The following is a 23,329-nucleotide window of genomic DNA, read 5'->3' on the forward strand; positions in this document are numbered from 1 at the left end:
GAATGAAAAGATGCCTGTAGTTAAATCACATAAGATGATAAAACAAACATTTCACTTGTGAATTGGCTAGTGGTGGCAAAATAGAGGGAGATTATTTTTGCTTCTATATTTACCTTGTTGTATACTTTGGGGTTCTTGTATATATCAGAAGAGGCTACAGGGCCAAGGACAGATCCATTGCGGCTAGGAAGGAAAATGGAAGAAAATGAATGTTTAAATAGGTAGCCTACAGTTGCCTGAAACAAAACTGGAGCCAGCCTGCTACAATAAAAGAACGTTAAACTACATAAAATCCAGTGCTATATATTCCTTTGCAGATCACATACAGGCCTTTGTACCAGTGCGCCAATCAGCTGTTGTCGACACTGGCTTCACACTGAGCTCAATACAGTTACCAATTCCTGTTGTACCTACTTAACTTTGGAGTTCTTCTTTGGGAGTGAGCTGGATCATCTTTGGTGAAGGTTCAGAGTCTAGGGGGGGCCTGCAGGGGGAAGTACTAGTTCCCCTCTTGAAGTACTAGTTCCCCTCTTGAAGTACTAGTTTCCCTCTACTCAGCACTGGTTAGGCCTCAATTTGAGTACTGTGTCCATTTCTGGGTGCCACACTTTAAGAAGGATGCAGACAAACTGGAGAGAGTTCAGAGGAGGGCAATGAAGATGATCCGTGGACTGGAAACAAAGCCCTATGAGGAGAGACTGAAAGAACTGGGCATGTTTAGCCTTGAGAAGAGAAGACTGAGGGGAGATAGGATAGCACTCTTCAAGTACTTGAAAGGTTGTCCCAGAGAGGAAGGTCAGGATCTCTTCTCGATTATCCCAGAATGCAGGATACGGAATAATGGGCTCAAGTTACAGGAAGCCAAATTCCAGCTGAATAGCATGAAAAATTTCCTGACTGTTAGAGCAATACAACAATGGAACCAATCACCTAGGGAGGTAGTGGGCTCCTCCACACTGGAGGAATTCACGATGAAGCTGGACAGCCATCTGTCAGGGATGCTTGGACTTGGATTCCTGCATTGAGCAGGGGGTTGGACTCGATGGTCTTATAGGCCCCTTCCAACCCTGCTATTCTTTGATTCTATGAACCTTCCTATTAATATGATCAATTGATGCAAGAAGAGGAAGGATGGTGTGTTTAACTTGCTAATCCTGACACAGCCAACATCATCTATAATTTCCTGACTGTTAACCCACCAGTCTACTTGTAGGAAGTAGCACCAAACTTCATTGCTTATGGAGCAAAGGAGCCATCTTATTAAGCTGAACCCATCTTCTCAGAGAGATGAAAAAGCACAACAGAAGCTGTGACTAACTGCCCAGGACCAGTGAGTTAATGGACAAGGTCTCCATAACATGAGGAAATGGCTCCAGTAACAGACAGAGACTGGGGTACTTCCAGATGAGGCTTTTATTGTGCCACCATCCTGTTGCATTCAAGGAATTTTATAAGGGGGCAGTTTCCAGATGTCATTGTCTTCCAATCGCAATCTTCACCTGCTTCTTCCATCTTTTTTCTTATTGCAGAAATCCGTTAAGGAGAAACAGATGGAATAGATGCACAATGCCTTTTGCTTGCCCTCCATCTGGAAGCGCCTAAGCTTACAAAACCATAAAATGCAGAAGATGTGGTACCAGGAACTTGATCTCATAACAGCCCTGCTATGTATGTTCCATAAAATCCTAAATAAAATCTACCCAAATTAGGAGAGAGGTTATGAAACCATTTTTGCCTCAATACGATTGATTGAATTTTGTTGCTGGAAGAGGAGAAACAGCTCAAAGTGTAGTGATCACTCTTCCGCAGTTGAAGGGATTAAAATCCAGTTGTTAGGCTAGTAGGCCAGTTGTCTTTGTACCATCCTTTGAAGACACAATGAGAGTTCCTCACACCCCTTTCACTTGAGCAGAGGAAATCCCCTGAAAATACACCAGCTTGAATCTTTGTGAACTACTGAAATAAATGAGCTTTATTAGTCTAGCACAGCCTCCCCCAACCTGGTGCCCTCCAGATGTTTTGGACTTCAACTCCCATTAGTCCCAGTCAGTATGGCCAAAGGTCAGAAAGTCTGGGAGTTGTAGTTCAAAACATCTGGAAGGCACCAGGTTGGGGAAGGCTGCTCTAGCAGCATGTAACTGTTTTTGTATGGGCTCATTTAGTGCTCTCCTTCACCACCATTTCCACCATCAACCTCATTGATAATAGATTGGATTGTCAAGGGCATGAAGAAGGGGAGGGCGTGTCTGCAGGATGAATTGTTTGATACATACATAAAAATGTCCAATCAGTTTCCCTCCCTTTGTGATATTCTAGATTTTCATGTATATGTTTCACAATATTCAAAGACGTTGAAAACTGTTGTCTTGTCAATATGGTAGACAATGTAAATTCACACAGTGGGATTTTTGTTATGAATGCGCCCCCATGTGGTGACAGTTCATAGCATGCCTAGGAGTATGCTAGTTCTCAAGTTTTACAAATGATCACTGGATGGGGGCAGATTCATGAGAATGATTTGCCATCTGAAACTGAAAGGGTAACATCACTTCCTAGTGACTTGACTGCTTCAGAAGTTAATGTGGGAATCAGACAAAGGGCATGTCTACTGATGCAAGATCAGAATTCTACTGCAGGGGAATAATGGATGATTCACACATTTCCCTCATATTGAGGGAAACAAGAAATTAGGTTCTCAGCTGCCTGAATGTGTGAGGCTAGTATGGGCAAGAAGGGCTGGGGATGACTCCCAATCATTGCTGGTCAATGTGGGGCATAGGCAAAGACAGCAAAGCTCCAGCCAAGCCTTTGCTTCCCTTTGGTGTAGCCTATATGGATGTGTGGGCAGAGGAGGCAGTGGCAGAGCCAATGGAGATTACTCAACGTAGCTACAGAGATGCAAGCACCCACACCCACACATATCCAAATGGGCAGTGAAAGTGAGAAGAAAACAAAGCACAGGCTCTCCTGGTTTGTTGCTGGTTCCTCCCTGGAGCTGCCCTCTTTTTGCTTTACCCGTCCTGACTGCAACAAGCAGTGACTGAAGGTGACCCCCTGACCCTCACTTGCCATCCATGGGAGAAGCCTGCTCCATTCATCCAGTCAATGAAAGGCAACAGAAGGCATGAATCCATGAAATGTCTCATTATGGAGGTAATGTGAAGCAGCTCTCAGAGTGCTCACAGGGTCAGGGTCACACAAAAACAGGTAGGTCTAGATCTGGATTTGGGTATACCAGGAAGCATGTCTAATTGAGCAGGGTGGTCAGAAGTTTCTGAGCAAAAACAAGGAAACAGCAATTTGAAATCCAAGTCATGTGAGAGTTCAAATCTGAAGACAAAATGTAAGGAATACTATCCTCTATTGCATCTGGACCATAACCTTGTGTACACTGGAGTTGGGAGATGCCAAGATCAGCTCTGCTAACATCCTCTGCACTTTGTCAGAAGAAATGTTGATACAACATCCTTCCTATCTGGGGAACCGTTTCTGAAGGACAATTTATTGGTCTGTTTCTGAGGTGGTGAAGTTTTCACATGGACTTTGCCACCTTAGTTTTATAGTGGAGGACTATTTCTGGAATCATCCCTGTGTGAAAAGAGAAAGCTACAACAGCAGAAGTCCTTGCACTCCATCTTCTCCTACCTTCTGTTGCCCTGGGACTGTAGAATGGAAGGGAAACACACTCTGGCCTCTTCCATTGGCCAGGGAATTCAAGGCCACTGGGAAGCTATACTCTCTGCCTTCTGAGGAAGAATTTCATGGGAAAGGGGAGACCAACCTGGCTATCCATCCACAAGAGAAGGAGCTGTTGCTCCAGTACTTCTTTCCTCTTCCCTCCCTACTCCTTTTTCCTTTTGTATCATGTATATTAGATTGCAGGCAGGACCTGTCTTATCTTTCAATATCTGTACAGCACATTTTAGGTGCTTCATAAGTGTATAATGGTGATGATGACGACAGTTCCATCAGGAAATGCAGATACTCCCTAATGACAAAGACTTTCTTTCACTTGAAGCAAAGAGGCTAATTCACAAGACTGACTTTCTCTTTAGATGAAGTTACCACAAAGAAAGATCAGTATAGCCCAGCATCACATTTATCTCTTGCACCAAAAAGTGGGTCTTCCTTTTACGTATAATGGATTTAAGAGAGAAGGAAGTCCAACGGGTGTTTTTATGCATGATGTAAATCATTTTATATTTATACCAGCCTTGAAATATATTAATTGGAATGGGAGATTAGGCAGCAGTTATCTTAAACTTACGTCACTATTTACTAACAGGGATTAATAAATTTGTGTTCCACGTGCTGCAAGTCACACCTGCCTTTGACATTTTGACCCAGACTATGGAAAAATGCATCTACTTGTGCATTTCTGTTACAGGCCATCACCAGGATAATACTTACAACTGGGTATGGAAAACCACCACCAGGATGGAAAAACCCACTCCCACGGCAAGTCCAAAGGGCAAACCCAGGAAGAAAGCCGACAGGAAGCTCACCACCCAGACCATCTGTGGAAAGACATAAACACAGCAGGTCACTTCCTTGCACTGGGGACAACCTTGCATGAGTGGATGGGAAGATGGGAATGGAACACGCAGATTAAATATGACTGCATAGCTATGGTTAAATTATTGAAGCCTGAAATTATGTTGTTGTCTTTAGAAAACTTAAATTCAGGAGGTCTAGATATCAATATGACAGAATTTCGTTACTAATACAGAATCTGATGACACCTAGAAATCCTGAGATAACTATTTTGGTTTTGCAAGAATCATGATTCTAACTCCTGCCACCCCCACCATTTCTGCTGAGAAAAATCTAAACTCAGGACAATTTCTGCAAACCACTTAGAAAATAAAGACAATTTGGGTGTGAAAAGTTCTGAGACCATACCCATTCCTTACACACAGCTGCACTGCAGGAACAAACACCACCTGTCCACAGTACAGCCATTTTAAGGAAGGTCAGGTCACCAGACTATCCCTTGGAGGCCTGCTGAGACCTATTTTTTAACTGTGAGTAACTCATTTCCCTCACAGCTACCATATAACATTAACCATTGGTGCCTGATTTCCTTTCCCCCCTCCATCCCTTTGCATGTGTGTGTGTGTGTGTGCACGCGTGTGTGACATGTTTAGGTTATAACCCTGTTTAGGTTATAAACCTGGGAGCAGGGATTATCTTGTTTTTATTGATCTGTAAACTGCTCCAGAAGCCTTTCTGGCTGAAGAGGAGGGTATAAATGCTAATTTTTATATCTATCTATATCTATATCTATATATCTGTATTCTTCTCTACTCCATGACATAAGACATTTGAACAAAGTCCAAAAACAACAACACCCACAAATTGTAATGCAAGAATAAAGTAAACAACTTTATACAAAAGTGACAAATTTGATCTATTCCATTTAGAGAAATAGTATTGGGGTGGGGGTGGAATTTCATACCAATCCCCACTTTTAAAGAAAACATTAAATTAGTATTTCATGCACAGGATGTGCAGCTACCTCTGGGGAAAAGCATGAAAGTTGTCTGATAATATGTAGACAACATGGACAAACTTGATTTGTTCAACTAAACTTCCAAGAAATATATATTTTAAAAGAAATACATGTTCAGTTATAATTGATTGGATCCTGGCATATGGATCTTCTTGTACAAAATAATCAGAACAGTTTTTCATGACCATTGCCAATAAAAGATTTGGCTTATTCCACATCCTAAACCTCAATATCACTTAGAAAAACAATGGATCTCAGCTACAACATTGGAACTAAGGACTTTATCACAGAAATGCTGGGCCAACATAGGAATGGACAACTGTATATCTGGTTCAATTGTTTCCCATACACTTCTGAGAAAATTCACATTGGTGCATTTTTGATGGAGTAATTGTGTGTTGTTTTTTTGCCAACACATATCTGCCCTTTGGGATCCACACTAGCCAGACCAGTCTAGGGCAATTGCTTGTGTGACTGTCCTCCTAAGATCCACATATTTGCTGGCGTGGTATCAGCCATCCCTTGCCACACTGATCCCACTTTTCTATATCCTTCATAGGCTCTCCTCCTGCCACTCTGGATCAGGAGGAAGAGGGCACAGCCTGGATTATCCAGCAATGTTTCCTATTATAAACCGCTAGATTAGTTGATTAATTGATCTGACAAAAAACAAAACAAAAAACAGTTTATATTTCTCTTGAATATCCCTGCTTGATCCACATTTCTTTATTTATTGGTATAATTTATATCTTTCTTTTCTGTATGCAGTTTAAGGCAGCTGTGGGTATGAGGCTGTGAGTACAGCTATCAAGTATGGCAGTGAGTATGTGAAATTAGTGCTCTCAAAGTCAGTGAGGTCCTTCAGTGGCTTAAAAGGTAACTACTTGTGTAGGTGCTCCACTGGGTCAAGTGTTGTTCTCAGCATATTTCAGGGGATTCAAGTCAGTTATAATATACAACACATTCCTAATCCCATATGCAGAACTGTAAAGCACAATCTGTCTTGCCTAGTATTTGAACACTATTTTAAGAAAGCTGTTGGATGTCTGTAGCTGGACAATTTGGATTATTCTTTTTGCCGATAAAGCAATTTTTGGAGAAAAGTGTAAGACATTGGCACAGTTTATGTAAATATAATTTACTGTTGGATATTTTGTTTGAACAAGATTTACAACACCCAGACATTTATACATTTGCTTTTTCCATGGTGCTTGTATTAGTGAGTTTTACATCAACCAGTACCTGGAACTCTTATCTTTTTCTGAAGGTTTTTCCTTCTTTGGGGGTCATCTAAGGCATGATGTTTAGTTATTGGACTGAACCAACATAGGAAACTGCCTTATATCAGCTCAGATAATTTGTCCATCTAGCCCAGTATTGTCTACTTTTACTGACAGTGGCTCTCCAAGGTCTTTTCCATGCTACCTGATTTTTTTTAAAAACTATGACTTAGGGCACCATCACATGAGGCTTTTATTGTGTACCTGTGGTGGGTCACTCATGGAAGTTTGTGGGGCCTTTTCATGACATCAACCTCCAGGGCACATCCAGAGGTATTTCCCGGTTATTCCATGTTTAAAAGATCTGGAGATAATGTGTTAAAAATATATTGGATTGTTGTGCTATTAAAACAGCCACTAGATGGCTTGTTCATTGAGTTCTATGGAACCTTGAAAATGAAAAACTTCCCTTCTCAGCAATCACATGGTCCCTGTCTGAAAGCCTGCTGTAAAAGCAGAAAGACCCCACAACACTAGGACTGGGGGGAGGGGGGGTATTTAATGTAGAGACGCCCTTATTGTGATTTATCATGACACAACCTTTGTAATGATTGTTCAAGTCTGTGCATTACATGCACTATGAGCTCAACTATTATTTTAGTTGATGTCAGTTAATAAACATGCATTCACAATCAATTCATATCTATTCATAAACTTCATCAAGGAAACTTTCATTATATGTGAAGGAAATATAAATTCTGTTATCAGACTAAGTATGTAGTTCTTAGGCTCTGGAATGAGCTCCCTAGTGAGGTTCGCCTGGAGCCTACATTGTACTCCTTTCGGCGCCAGGTGAAGACCTTTTTATTTTCCCAGGCATTTTAGCTTTCTAAATTTTTATCTTTGCTGTTTTAAATCTGTATTTTAAACTCCTGTACTGCTGCTAGGTTTTATTGTGGTTGTATTGTTATATTGTGGTTTTAATGTTCTATATATTTTAAATTGTTTTATTGTGTGTTGTTTGGTTTTAGTTTTTGTGAACCGCCCAGAGAGCTTCGGCTATTGGGCGGTATAGAAATAAATAAATAAATAAATAAATAAATAAATAAGTTCAATTTATGTAACCGTGGCTTTTCCTTAATGTGCTGCAGATGCTTCATCTGAATCTAATATTTGAGTTCTTGTGAAATATTTGTTGTTTTTAATAAGAGACATAATTGAAATATATCTCCATTAACATGTAGACTACATAAGTGCCCTGACATTCTCAGGAATCCTAACCTTTTAACAAATTCCAAAATAAATCTCACGCATGTGGAAATGCAAAAGACAAACACCTCTGGTTGCAAAGTCTCTGTATTCCTCTACTATTCATGCTAGTGTTTTACAAAGGAGTGACCTAAACCATGCTGAACAAGGACTCCTCCCTTCTCTTCCAAGCCATTTAACATGAGACACTCACACAGTCCAACTTGCTTTTTTTCCAGAGATAGTAAGGGTCAGTCAGTTGCTTGAGAGAATTCTTCAGGTTCACAGCTATCAAGGCTCCCAATACAGCCTACAATAAAGATTGCACAGCATTAAAATGGATGACAAAAGCCACAAGAATACTATCCGTTTTAGCTGCCCCAGCACATTGCCTGTTTGTGCCACGGCAGGTACAGTTTCTTTGTAAGAGCAAACTGTAAGAGAAATATTGCTGCATGTTGCCAAATGGATAACTGAAATACTACAGAATGATTCTCTCCTTTCCATCACAATGCCAGCCTATGTAGGTCAAAGTTGTCTTCTCGACCAATATTTGCTAGAACCAGATCACAGGTAAAAGAAAGCAACACAATCCTGCACCTATTTCCTTGGAAATAAACTCCACTGTGCTCAATGGGGCTTACTCCTGGGAAAGTGTGCATAGAACTATAGGCTCAGTGGCAGAATCGTGAACTCACAAGAAATCACATCCTGCCCCTTCACCTGGTTCATGTCAGTTTGTTCCCCTCCATTGCCCAGTTTAACCAAAACTGAATCTCACTGGGATTCACGCCTCAGTCTTTCCCTCTTGCTTTTGTTCAGTGGAGGCTGGTGGCTTTGGATAGCTCCTTTACAGTTCTGACTGAAACCCAGAACAGATTCACCGCCCACTGACATTGGAGCCAGCAGCCTCCATTGCTTTTGTGCAAACCCATATGTAGATATTGGCTGTACAGGCTGGAGGTGATGGGAGGTGTAATTCTACACATCTGAGGGCACCAGCTTGGGGAAGGCTGACTTAGATTTTGCCTGTTGACCTAGGTTTATTCCAGTTTTCAGACCAATCCTAATCTTATTTAACTGGAAATGAATTCAGTTGGACTAATTTTCTGGTATGTATGCTTAGGATTACAGCCTGAATTTAGCCAGAGCATTACGATTTAAGGAAACATTCACTGGGTGCTTTCTTCCATCTGAAATCTAAAGGGCAGCCTGTTCGAGGACCAAACTACACACAATCTTTATCGCATAGTTTTCCTTTGAGTGCAAACTATTTTTTCCCCCATAAGTTGCCATCATGAGCGGCCTGATCCAGACAGGACCCTGGCATGGGGTTAGGGGGAGTATAACCCTTTGGTCCTGATCGAGATCAGGGGGCCTGCACTTGCAATTTACATTTGAATAAAAGCTCATATTTGTTCATATTGGGGAAAAAGCTCCCACTTTTTCCCCAATATGAACAAATATGAACAATGCAAATTTTAGGCATGGGAGTGGGTGAATCCAGATTGGGACCACAGCAGGGGCAAAGGACTAAAGACCCCTATTCCCCACACCAGAATTCCAATTCAGATCAAGCCCCTTGCATTGCCAATTAGTTAATGAAAAAACTTTAACATAAGAGCAAACTATGATAAACATCATATGTAATTTGGCCCCGAGAGAGTTGTTTGGTAGTTTCACTACTGCACACCTATTACAGAAAGGCCTTGCTTAGTTAGAAAACGGGAGAGATTAAAACACAAAACATATATACCTACTCATTTATTATGGTTTTATACCAATTCAACTGTCTTGGCTTCTCTCAAGGAATCCTGGGATTTGTAATATAGTGAGGGTGCAGTGAATTCTGTGTTAGAGATCTATAGAACATTTAACAAAAATACAGTTCCCAGGATTCCCTGAGGATAGGAAAGGACTATTAAACCAGTTTAAGTCTGTGGTGTAAATATGCCCATAAAGGAGGAGGCATGTCTAGTATACACAGCCTGGAAACAGGTGTTCATAAATAGATTTTGCTGGCTGAATTTTTACCTTAGGAAGGGGGCTGAGGTAAATTCCCAAAGACAACATGGTTATCATCACGACCAGCGCCACACAAAAACTTGCCACCTGAGGAGAGAGAAGTAACTATCACAAAAAGGACTTGGAACTTAAATCATGTTGTTATCTGTCAGTGGAGAAGCCAAGAAGGGATAAATAAGTAGTCTGATGACTGAGGGAGGAATGTATTGGGATAGAAAGATGGTCTCAGTTCTTCTTGTCTCAGCTCCACCTCTTGTTTGCAACAAAGCTTTGTTTTTGTAGTTATCTTTCTTATGAGAGATTATAATATTAGTAGCTACATTAGTAGCCCACAGAAGAAAGAAATGTTACATACGATACAATGCACTTAATTGGATCAATTAGTAATTTAAAACATTGTGCACTTTCAAACTATACATAAACATTCCTAGTTATTGATACTGCAGAGTTTTTTATTTGTTGCTTTTTTGTAAGGATTTAAGCATCTCTGGACAAGTCTGGGGTCTGGGCAGCCCTGGATTCCCTCCAAAAGTTCAGAGTGTACTTGTACAAGCAAGAGCTTCTGATGCTTTATCAGGTAGGACAGAACAAAGTGGCGCCACTCCACCTGGAGGATGTCGTTTTAGGTACAGCGATGCAAACTCCTGTTTCCACCCACCTTATCAGGCAAAGTCACACGTTGAGATCAGGCACTCCAACTAACTACAAAAACTGGCAACAGTACTAGAACTATTGCTGATGAGAAATTGGTGCGATCAGAATATATGATTCAGAACCTGGCAGAATTTAAAACTGGTGTGATTAGAAATCACAAATGTTAGCTAGTGAGCTGGTGTAGTGTGGTGAAGAGATGGAGCTCCAAATCAGGAAGTTCCTGGTTCAGATCTCACCTTGGCCACCAACTCACTTGATGGTCTTAATCAAGTCACTTTCTCTCACCCCATCTGTACAATGGGGATAATAACATCGACCCACCTTACAGGGTTGTTATTATTGTTGTTGTAAAGATTATAACAAGACAATGTTTCTGAAGTGCTCTGAGCACTTGAAAGCTCTATACAAATGCCAAATATTATTAGTTGTACCTGATTTTTTTTTGAGAGCTACCCCGTGGCCAACTCTGCTGCAATGACAGCAACACTATCGAATTAGTTATCTACCTCATGCATTATAAATGGTTCTGTCCTCATTTAATAGCCACGGTGTTCTCCAAAGAATCCTGGAAATGTGGGTTTGTTGAGAATTCAGTGGTTTAGCTCTCAAGCCCTCCTCACATTACATTCCCAGGATTCCCTGGGCAGAGAGAACAACTATTAAACAACAGTCCATCCAGGGTGGAGAAAAGTCCAGGGTTCCTCTAACAAAGTCTTGCACTTTTGAGAGGAGAAGGTAAACCACCCTGGGCTGTTTGTGAGAAAGGGCAGGAGATAAATACAAGAAAGAAAGAAAGCAAGCAAGAAAGAAAGAACGAACCTGAGATTTTCCTCCAGCTCCATCCACAGCTAAGGTCACTGAAAGAGCGCAGCAGATCACGTGGATTTTGAAAAAGGATCCAAAAAAGTTGCTGCAGCCCAGAGCCAGCATTTCCTATGGAAGCAAGGAGAATGGGCTAATCAGTTTAATGTGGCAACTAACATCATGACCTTGCTTTTACAGTAAGGTTCTTTTGGCAGCAAATTGCTGAATGCAAGAAATAGGTCAAACAGTCATGTAGCGCTCTGATCCTTCATATGCAAGGGTGGCATTATTCATGCAAAGTCTGCTACCACAAGCTCGGCATAGCTGCTATCCCATCTCCTGAGGTTCATCCACACCCTATGAGTATTGCTTCTGCTCATTCCAGAAGCATCCAAGGATTCTCTGAGTCAAATCCGTAGACCACGTGACTCTCTTGTAAACTCCCAGGCCAGGACAATTCTAGCAGGCTTCTCTTATCCACAACTCTAATCTGAGACTGTCATCCCTAGTGAATCATCCATTCAGCAACAATGGACAGAGAAAAGTTCAACAGAGGACACTTGTGGCACACTTGGCTGTGTCTATTATTTTAAAAGCTGTGGTTGTGCAAGCCATCACCACGTGATGCACACAAGGACGTTTCTCAAGATGACACAATTCTGAGCTGCTCTTCAGAGAAGTTTGTTTAACCCGACTGAAAGTATTTACAAATTAATCCCTTGAACCAACTGCTAAATAGCCAGCTAATAGTCCTCATGTGCCTGATCCAGATTCTTCTCTGAGCTAGTGGCTACTCTGCAGCTGTGAAGCAAGTAAAGTAAGAAAATTGAGCAGCAAAGGGCTTACAGGCCAGCTTGCAGCAAGCCTTTGTGTACAGGAGCCACATATTTGATGATATTATTATTATTATTATTATTATTATTATTATTTATATATTTATATCCATCTATTTTACAAATACATATCCAGCCAACCATGTAAATCGGAATTTAAATCAATTTACAGTCATTACACAGGCACAGTTAAATCACTTCATGCAGCAGCTGCCTCCATAGTGTTGAAACCTCTTCCAACCTTTTAGAATGGGGGGAAAAACTCCACAAAAGCCAGGAAACCACCCAACACTTGGTGGTTGGGGAGAGGAGGAAGGACTGGAGGAAGGGGGCTAGGGTTGTTTTTTGGGAACGTAGGAGGGCTGGATTGGAATCCCAGGAGGGCCAGATTTGGCCCCTGGGCTTGAGGTTCTGCACCTGTATCATAAGATCCTATCTGCTCTCCATGTGATTTTCTCACACCAGTCTAGGCCACTCCCACCCCCATTCCATTTTTTATGTGATGTTGAGAAAATGGCTTTATCTGCCTGTTGAGCTATTGCATGCCAGTGCTTCACAGCTTGGAAAATGTTGTGACCCGGCCTCTAGACCCTACACATACTGACCACTTTGATAATAACTTCAAGCCAGGATCATTTGTGTGTGCGCGTGTGTGCGTGCGTGCACCACACAACTCCTGGACACACTAGACCCTGAGCAGCCCTCTCCAATCAGGTGCCACCCAGATATTTTGGACTACAACTCCCTTCAGCTACATCCAGCATGGCTAATGGTCAGGGATTATGGCAGTTTTCAACCAAAACATCTGGAAGGCACCAGGTTGGGGAAAACTGACCTAGATTCTGAAGGAGAACTCTGCAGTGCTTGAATTAGATGCCCACCAATACTTATTGTGATGCCCTCTTATGTACTGTTCTTAGAAGACTACAGGGGGCATGATTCATCTAAAATTGAGGGGAGTTAGGGGTAGTGCTGTACATTTTGTTATGAGTCCCCCTGCCTGTCCTCCCATCAATCTAGCACTGCCTTTCTGAAGAGGACAACAAGCACCCCACTCCAACCCTGGAAAAGGCAGCATAGATATTTTGGGTGAGTCTGAATCATTCCTCTATATATTTCTCTGCTAAGAGCTGATGAATGTTACCTGGTTGGGGTCCACATCATAGCCATGCTTGGTTCCAAGAGTTCTGCCCATGGCCAGATTGATCACATAGCCCACAATGGCAAGTGAGAAAGCGGTGCCAATCATATCTTTCCACTTGCCCACCAGGGGAAGAGTGGCTGATGGGAAGCTAGAACCAAAAAGAACAAAAATGAAGCAGTCAAGAAAAATGACAACTGCTGGTGAAAACAGTAGACCAGACTGGGGGATTTTTTCAATATGTGTAAACTAGACTCAGTTCAGCCATCATGAAGGTTCAGTCAGGTACGGGCAAAGATATAGCTGTCAATTGCAACACACTTAAGGATGAATGGCAAACGTAGCTGGACATGTAGACATATTGAGGCCATCACATTTAATTGAAAAGTTGGACTCCATAGCAAATTCCTTAAAACTCTGAGAACCAAGAATGCCAGTCAAAGCCAGAATGTTGCATTATTTATGTTTATGGTGGGATGACTGTAGGGTTTGGCACAAAGTCATGAAATTGGATTGCTTTTATTTTGCATGAGGCAGTTCTGAAGTGATTTCAACATATTCTGCTGCTTTTATGCTTTTTTGGATCTTTCATACATTTTTGATGCGCTTGTTTTTCTTGTTTTATGACTGTTAGCTGCCTAGAAACTTTTAGGAAAAGTACGATCATTTCAAGCAAACCAACTGATTTACCATATGCCCAGACTGCAACTCAGCCCACATTTAGCATTGACACTGCACAATCCTCATTCAACAGATTTAAAATATAGCAATGAATGTGGGTTGTGCACTAGATCCAGGAGTCCAGTGGAGGCTGGTGGCTCTGATGTTAGTTGGGTGGTGAATCCACTCTGGGTTTCAGTGAGAACCAGTCAGAACACTAAAGGAGCTATCCAAGGTGCTAGCCTATTTGGGGGGTAAGTTTCAGCATCTTGGATAGCTCCTTTAGAGTTCTGACTGAAACCCAGCGTGGATTCACTGCCCAACTGACATCAGAGCCACCAGCTTGCACTGCACGAGTCTACCACAACCTGCCAGTCTACTGGGAAACTCTCCAGTCTAGGCATCTGCATCACTAAGGCTCAATCATATTTGACCTTTGCAACATGGTTGCCACTGTTCAGCCACTCCCTTGTGGCTGGCTTGCAAAATGCACTGTCATATATGTATGCTTTGATGCTATAAGTAGCCCAGACCATGTGGCTTCAAGTCAGGCTGCATGGCCTTAATGGAGGGAGGATACTGGCATAGGAAATAGACACAGGATCAAGCCATCCACAAAACATACATTACCAATGTTGCATGGGAACCAGCATCAAAGAGCGGGTTTGCAATGGCCAGCAAGCCACAAAGGTAAAGCATAAATTGAGTGCAAGGCCAAAGAACATCTGTGGTCTTACTGTTGATTGAATTCAAGGTATTTCCTTCAGCATAGGAATGCAAACTTGTGTGAATCTCATTATAATTACTGTAGCATAGGATGAGCTGCCACATGTTTTATCCACAGTGATTATTATACACTTTATAATTATGTTGTGCTTGTAATTCATGAATGGATTGACTCATACAAATCAAGCTTTGCAGACACTATCCACTTTTGCTCTGCCCTACTTTCTACTCTATTTAGAGATGTTGCAACACGGCCACTGGAATTTCTGAGCCCTGTTTCCATTTGTTTTCAGAAAGACCCACAGTTTGTGTCTGTTCTCAAGCCGCTTCTTCAGGATGCCTGATTCTAATACTGGGAGCCAGGGAGAAGGAGAGGAAAACGTCAGCAGAGTTAATGTTTTTAAAAAATGGCCCTTCCTTTTTTCACAGTTCACATGATAAAACTGACTTATTTAAGAAGATAGAAAGAACAAGGGTCTGTAAACAAGAAGAATTGATCACTCTTCATAATATACTGGAATTCTAAGTTCATGGATGGTTCGAGTCCTTATGTTTGAAAGAAATGTCTCTCTCTCTTTTTCTTGTTATATCCAGTGATTTGTGAAAATAATTTAAAAAAATAAAAAAGGCCCTTACACTTTTGTTGCTTCTTCCTACTGCTCAGCTAGCTGCAACCATCCCCTAGTTCTGCTATTTTTAGTTCCTGTTCATGGGTTTCCCAATGTCACATCTAGTTTGGCCCTTATTCCAGAAGGAAGAAGTTCAGTATTAAATACACTGGGATTCATGAGCTGACACATCATTTGAATATTCCTGTTCTGAAAGAGAAAGAGCTCTTGGAAAGAGAATAATCATCAGTGCATTTACTCACCCCATATTGATATGTCCAACAATTGGCATGTCATATTTCTCAGGCATATTAAAGCTTCCAGAAACTGCAGTAGCTACTATGACCTGAAATCAAAGCATTAAGAAAGGCTTAAGCCCAGCAGCACTTTTTTCACCTTGTGGTGCAAACTGAGGTTGTTAACACTTTCCTTCAACAGGTAAATGGATGTGTGTGTGCGCACGTGTGTGTGTGTGCATGTCTGTGTGTGAAAGAGAGAATTTAGATTTGCATTAAGAGGGGGGAAATCCATTTGAGTGATATATAAACACTGAATCACTGTTTTCCTGCAGACAGTGAATGAATGAATGAATTAATGAATTAATGAATATATAGGATGCTTCCAGATGAAGCTTTTATTATGCAGTCATGCCCTATCTATGAAATTTTATGGGGAGTCCAGACATCATCATCTTCCACTTATAACGCTCCTGTGTTTTCCCACAGCTTCTTCCATCTGTTTTCTTGCAAAAAGAAAATACATTTGTTACAGAGAGAAAGACAGAAGAGCTGCACAAGGTTTTTTGATTGGTAGTACCAGGAACCCTCCATCTGCAGACATGCATAGTCCTACATGATCAGATCCACTAACTATATTTAAATGCCAAGATGCATTGGACTACCCTGCTTACTGCTAGGACATTTCACATAAAGTCCCTATTTTGTATGAAGAAGATGGTGGCTACCTAGATCAAAGTATAAAATCCAGGATTCTCAAAGTCCCATATATGCTTTACATCTAGGCACCTTTTTCTTGCATCATAAGCAATACGGCAACTGTTCCCTGTATGCCATGGCCTGTATAGATACAGGGGATTTTCATATGTAAGAGGCTGGTTTTTGCTTAAGTCTGTTTATAATGCACATGTAAAACCTAAATTGGCCAGGATACTCATTTGGATTATGAATGCCTTTCTTCAGGGTCTTATTCTGCATTTAACAATGATTGAACATTCATTCATACATACATATATATATATATATATATATATATATATATATATATAACCTTTCTTCAGGGTCTTATTCTGCATTAACAATGACTGCACATTCATTCTCATCTCTCTCTCTCTCTCTCTCTCTCTCTCTCTCTCTCTCTCCCAAGAGGCTCAAAGCAATTTAAGCTCCACAAACGAGAACATCTTTTAGCCTCTCTGCTTTTCAGTTTGACCATGGAGTCAATATGCTCAAAAGGCCTTCTGTAGTTTTTGCTCTAGCCAGACATCTCTGCGGCAGCATGAATGAAGACTGCCTTTCTCCATGGTTTACCCCAAAGCTGCACAAATTAGCTGCTGAAACTGGTGTGTGAAGTGTGGTTAAGGGTACTTCAAGTGCTACCAATCAAAAGACACTGCAGTAATTCTGTCTTTCCCTCCTTAATGGATTCTTTTTTGTGATAAGAAATAAGATGGAAGAACCAGTGGGAAAACACAGGAAGATAACTAATGGAAGATGACAATGTCTGCCCCCACCCCCCAAAAATTCTGTGAATGAGGCAGGACAATTGCACAATAGATGTCTTGTCTAGAAGCACCTTGAGTGTCCTGGGAACACAATCTCCCCTTACCCACAAGCCTACATAACGTTTGCCTTTTTAAATATGAAAGGGGAAACAAAACAAGGCTAATCTCTCTCCCTCCCTCCAAAACAGCATTGCCTTGGGTAAAGTTGACATCTCGTACATCTTTATGCATTCTTTCCTTTTTAAAATGTAGGCAAGTTCTTATCTATGCACACTCCCTCTCCAGCGATGGAGCGAACATATACTTTGTTTTAAAAAACAAAACAAAGTGAGAGCATCAGACACATAATCGCCTTTATCACTGAAGGCTTAGGGGACACACCAGTCAATGACCAAGGGCTTCTTCACGCAGAGCTTTTATCCTGCTATTGAGATTGCTCACTTACGGAAGTTTGCGAGCCCCTTAGATGATGTCGTGAACCTCCAGGGTGTCTCCTGCACTAAATGACCTTTATTCCATTGTTAAAAAGATTGGAGATAATGAGCTCTGAAATTACCCCACTTGTGTTCTGTTTCTTCCCGCCTTGAAAAAGAAAAAGCCGCAAGAAAAGGAGCTAGACCAATGAAATGTATGGAGGACTCAGAGAAGGGGAAGAAGGAGGGGGGAAAGGAAGCCCATATAAAGGGAGTCCATTGTGATCCTGCATTTAAAACGAAAGCAGAAAGCCCCATTTTAAATGCAGGATTTTAGGCTGGTGTAGAGATGCTCCAAGTCATGACTAACTTAAGTCCCACTGATTTCAGTGGGTCTACATTAAGTATGTATAAGTCCAACACACAAACATTGAGCTTTTCTACACAAGGCATTTATCATGTGCTCATCATTCCCTACTCATGGTTGGTTAGGGGTTCTTTAGACGACATTGTGACCCACCAGTTTCGCTTCTGCGTCTAACAAGCACTTTCAGCGAGTTTTTTAGACCAGGGAAAATGTGGCATTTTATTGTGAAAGTGAAAGAAACTGCTTTTTCTACTTGTGTAATTGTGCTATTCCTCTATACCATAGTGCCACCTAGAGATTATGCAGTGGAAAAGTAGGAAAGGATATGCTTTTCATGTAGTGCTCGGATCTCAATTCTGCAACGAAACTGAAACAAGATACAGCAGATTAACAGCCAATTAAAGCCTCATGTAGAAAAGCTCTTTATTGTCTCTCTTCAACAAGAACACACACCAATAGGAAACTCCTCAGTCCACCCAGTTGGAACTAGGTCCAGTGCCAACAAGTGACTGAACTATATGTCGACACTATTCACACACCTCACTGCATAATTGCTGTGGAGAAAGCTGCAATCAAAGTGGAAAAAAGCTACAGCTGTTGGGAATGGAGCTTTTAAAGGTACTGAAGATCAGCAAAGGGCTGGCACAGACAAGGGAGCTGCACTCAACACCTTTCCTACTTTTCCACTGCATAATCTCTAGGTGGCACTATGGTATAGAGGAATAGCACAATTACACAAGTAGAAAAAGCAGTTTCTTTCACTTTCACAATAAAATGCCACATTTTCCCTGGTCTAAAACCGAGGTACTTTTGGTGGGAGACAAGAGGAGGCTGGGTGATGTTGACCTGGTGTTGAATGGGGTATGGCTACCCTTGAAAGACCAGGTCTGTAGCCTGGGGGTCATTTTGGACTCCCAGCTGTCCATGGAGGCTCAGGTGTCAGCTGTGAGCCGGACAGCGCTGTATCAACTCCATCTGATACGGCGGCTGCGCCCCTTCCTTCCTGACCATCTGCTCCCATCGGTAGTACATGCCCTGGTCTCCTCTCGTTTAGACTACTGTAATGCGCTCTACGTGGGGTTACCCTTGAAGACGGTTCGGAAACTGCAGCTGGTACAGAACGCGGCGGCTCGCCTGATTAAAGGCAGCCGCCGGCGAGATCACATCACTCGAGTGCTGAAGGAGTTGCACTGGTTACCAGTTGTTTTCTGGGTCAAATTCAAGGTGTTGGTTTTGACCTTTAAAACCCTATATGGTTCCGGCCCAGCCTATCTTAAGGAGCGCCTCCAGCAGCACCAGACAGGCCGCTTAACAAGATCAGCCTCGGATGGCCTTCTCTCTGTCCCATCAGCTAGGACAGCTAGACTGGTGGGGATGAGGGAGAGGGCCTTTTCTGTGGTGGCCCCCACTCTGTGGAACTCCCTCCCTAGGGAACTCCGTCATGCCCCCTCTTTAATGAGCTTCCGTCATGCATTAAAAACGTGGCTGTTCAGGCAGGCATTTGGGGTGGGTTAGAGTATTTTAGAAAATGTTTTTATTGTAGAATTTTATTGTTTTAAACTGTTTTTATTGTATGTTGTACATCGCCCAGAGTGGCTGGGTGACCAGCCAGATGGCCGATTAATAAATTTAATAATAAATAAATAAACAAACAAACACACCATCATTCACTGTCCACTGACAGCCACCCTATTCCTCCAGCAACCCTAAAGGCCCTGGCTGGCTATCAAGAGGTAACTCTTAACTCTCTTCTTCCTGCCAAGGTTTTGATCCCTTGCTTTCCCAGTAGTAATGTATGGCTGTGAGAGCTGGACTATAAGGAAGGCTGAGCGCCGAAGAATTGATGCTTTCAAACTGTGGTGCTGGAGAAGACTCTTACGAGTCCCCTGGACTGCAAGGAGGTCAAATCAGTCCATCCCAAAGGAAATCAACCCTGAGTGCTCATTGGAAGGACAGCTACTGAAGCTGAAGCTCAAATATTTTGGCCACCTAATGCGAAGAGAAAACTCTCTGGAAAAGACCCTGATGCTGGGAAAGACTGAAGGCAAAAGGAGAAGGGGACGGCAGAGGATGAGATGGCTAAATAGCATCACTGATGCAATGAATATGGACTTGAGCACGCTCCAGGAGAGAGCGGAGGAAAGGAAGGCCTGGCATGCTATGGTCCATGGGGTCACGAAGAGTCAGACATGATTGAATGACAACAACAACAACCCTGATGTGGGCAGGTTAAAGATGAAACAGGAGCATAGGGACATGGAAATGCAATGCTAGTCATGACTTTAGTGCTCTGACTACTGTATTTTTGTGGCTTTCCCTCTTCAGTTATTTATTTAGTTATTTTATTGGTCTATTTGGAACATTTCCATGATGCACTTAGGCAAAATGTTCAGGAGGCCACCCAGCTCATGCCACATGCTGAAATGCCAATGCAAATAAAAATCTCTTTGCCTGGCACTCAGGCATACATCCCTTAGGAGGACATACCATAAATGGGGTACCATGTCCAAGAAGACCATTTGTCTGATTTCAGATGGTGAATGGAGAGCCTAAGATGATGACAGCAGTGTTTGGGCAGGGTCATGTGGCCGAAGGCAGTCCTTCAGGTCCCCAGGTCCCAAGCTGTTGCCTTATATGCATCTAATTCAGTGAACAGATTTCCTTCTGGAGTCTTATAGATCATAGAATTGGCTTGGGGCAAACTAATATAATGATCATTCCAACAAATCTGTTAGGGTGCAATCCTACTGGATCCACCCTTGATATTTTATTTGTTTGCTCGTTTGTTTGTTTCATTTCCCTACCGCCCAATAGCCGAAGCTCAGAGGCTTACGAGTATCCAGTGAGAGCAGGAGGCACAGCGGAAGCGATCTTCAGCTCCACTGTGCCTCCCGCTCTGCAACTTAGCTAGACAGGCTTTTTTGCCCATCTAGCTGAGGGGTTGGGGAGGCGGAAGGAGGGAGGCTGGGGAGGGGAGCGTAAGCTGTCCCCTCCCCACCCACAGGCACACCTCCTTTCCCTTCCCTCCAAGGTCCCCTTTGCAACCTCGGAGAGGCACCCGGCACAGTTCTCTCCATGCTGGAGAGGAGGGGGCGGGGAGCTCAGACTCTTGGGAGCACTGTGTCCAACTTCAGATCCAGGAATCCAAAGTATCCTATGCCCCTGCCCCCCGACTCTCTCTAGGGGCATAGGGTTGTTCTCCCTGAGAACGTTTTATGCAGGAGTACTGCTGTTGTTTTCATGGATGCCCATGAAATGGAATTCTCATTTTCTTAGCACCTCTCCTGTACATGTCAGTTTTTGAAATTAGAGTAAATGCTTCTTTTTCTCTTACCCTGCATCCTCCACCACTGCCGTTCACATACAACAGAGTAAAGTGGGTGTAAGATATTCCCATGTTAGCACAGTACAGCTCATTTCACATCGCTGCAATAGCAAACTTTGGAATGATTGCAAATTGTAACCAAAGACAGTGTCTGCCCAAATCTTTGCCTTTCCCACAGCTCTAATTACACCAATGCTCCCTGGGTGTCAGCACGTACATTGGCCTCCTGCCTTCCCAGTCACGTGAGGCATGTAGGCATCTTACTACTACAGCTTCCTGTCTTATCACGTTTCAGTTCATATACATTTCCTGCTGTATAGTCTGAGGATGTTTTCACCCCGATATGAGTCAAGGTTAACCTGAGCCTGCCAATACATTTTTCTTCAGCGACCTTGTCTGGCCAGTGTTATCTGCATGTCTGATGAAACTTTTGACAGCTCAGGTGTGCATTGTTCATCAAATACTATAGACATATAGGTCAGCAGTAGAGTTAGTAGCATCTGCAACAGGTTTGTAAGCCTGCAGTTGAACAACATCCCAGTACTTTTAATATTAAACCACTACATAGGCCAGTTTGTCACTGGCCTGTATGCATCAGGGACACAAACCAGGTACTTCTAACACTAGGAAAGCACCCTCACATGCAATTGACTGCTTCCAGCTATGTTACTTTCAGCACTTTCTGCCCAATCCAGGCAACCACACTAGAGCTGGAATGACAACAAGAGATCTTCCCTTGGTCCTTTTCTATATAAATAGGGCTGCCTCCCAGTGGATGCTACTGCAGATGGACTGAGGCTATCACACATGTTCTCCCAGTAGTACCTGGCTGTGATCTGGACCTTGTGACTCCTGATTCTATCTTCAGCTCCCAGGCAAGACCTTCCAACACCCTTTCTCTAATCCTAGCTGCTTTCACACTCTGCTGCTTCAGCTTATCGTCTTGGAATCTGATCCTGCTAGTCTTCCTTAGAGTGTCCACATGCCCTACTTTACAGAGGACAGTATTTGAAGGGTGCCCTCTATTTGAAGGCACCCTCTGTTTGGAGGGCTGCCCAATCCAAGTCTGTTTTAAACATAAAGAACCATAAGAAGGGAGAACAGGGAGTTTGAAGTTGCCCATCCACAGATAGCATCTGGACAGCAGACTCAGCAGGCACACACACGTCATCTGGTCACAGTCTTCCCCACTATGGTGACTTAGAATCATAGAATCATAGAATAGTAGGGCTGGAAGGGGCCTACAAGGCCATCGAGTCCAACCCCCTGCTCAATGCAGGAATCCAAGTCAGAGCATCCCTGACAAATGGCTGTCCAGCCTCGTCTTGAAGGCCATGTAATGTATTTCTATTTAAATTGCAGTGTTTATTTCTTAATTTGCATATGTGTGTGTGTGTGTGTGTATGTATGTGTGTATATGTATGTATGTATGTGTGTGTGTGTGTGTGTGTGTGTGTGTATATATATATATATATATGCATATGCACAGGGGTCCCCAACATGGTTCCCACGGGCGCCATGGCAGCAGCCAAAAGCAGCGCTTTGGACGAAGATGTTTGGATCCCCTGCAACAAATTACAAGGGGTGGAGGGTGGGATAGCTAGTCTGTTGCAACAAAGAGTCTTGTGGCATCTTAAAGACTAACTAATTTAGGGTGCGATCCTCTCCATGTTTAAATGGAAGAAGTCCTACAACTCCCAGCATTTCCCAGTCAGACTTTTTTCTGTCTAAACATGCATAGGATTGCACTCTTAGTGGACTACACGTCATCAAATGCAGTGATTCTAATCAGCAAAAGCTTATGCCATAATAAATGTGTTAGCCTTTCAGGTGCCACAAGACGTTTGTTGTTTTTGCTGCAACAAACTAATAATTCTACATTTATTGTGCAAAAGAAAAAAAAATGCAAACATTTGGAAAGGCCCAAGGGAGCCTGGAGACAAGCCAACTTTCTTACCACGAAGCAGAAAATGTGAGTGTAATATCTCACGCAGAAGTGAATTATTACACCCATTTCCTCCTTGGGTGTTTTTTGAACCATATTGATCCCTC

General features: G+C 42.5%; 1 protein-coding gene across 2 annotated transcripts in view; it reads right to left on the reverse strand.

The window, feature by feature from the left end:
• Window positions 1–23,329, reverse strand: part of SLC26A9 (solute carrier family 26 member 9) — a 52,305-nt gene that overhangs the window by 16,934 nt on the left and 12,042 nt on the right. For both annotated transcript variants that reach the window (XM_084853298.1, XM_084853299.1), the window contains exons 7-13: window positions 15,695–15,777; window positions 13,441–13,588; window positions 11,479–11,592; window positions 10,015–10,092; window positions 8,195–8,290; window positions 4,411–4,517; window positions 114–183 (exon numbers count right to left, since the gene is read on the reverse strand). In XM_084853298.1, the coding sequence (XP_084709424.1) occupies window positions 114–183; window positions 4,411–4,517; window positions 8,195–8,290; window positions 10,015–10,092; window positions 11,479–11,592; window positions 13,441–13,588; window positions 15,695–15,777 (696 nt within the window). The remainder of the gene's footprint in view (window positions 1–113; window positions 184–4,410; window positions 4,518–8,194; window positions 8,291–10,014; window positions 10,093–11,478; window positions 11,593–13,440; window positions 13,589–15,694; window positions 15,778–23,329) is intronic.

Source organism: Heloderma suspectum, chromosome 4 (assembly GCF_057233095.1).
Source record: "Heloderma suspectum isolate Gila_16-S chromosome 4, 16-S_ref, whole genome shotgun sequence".
Taxonomy (NCBI): domain Eukaryota; kingdom Metazoa; phylum Chordata; class Lepidosauria; order Squamata; family Helodermatidae; genus Heloderma; species Heloderma suspectum.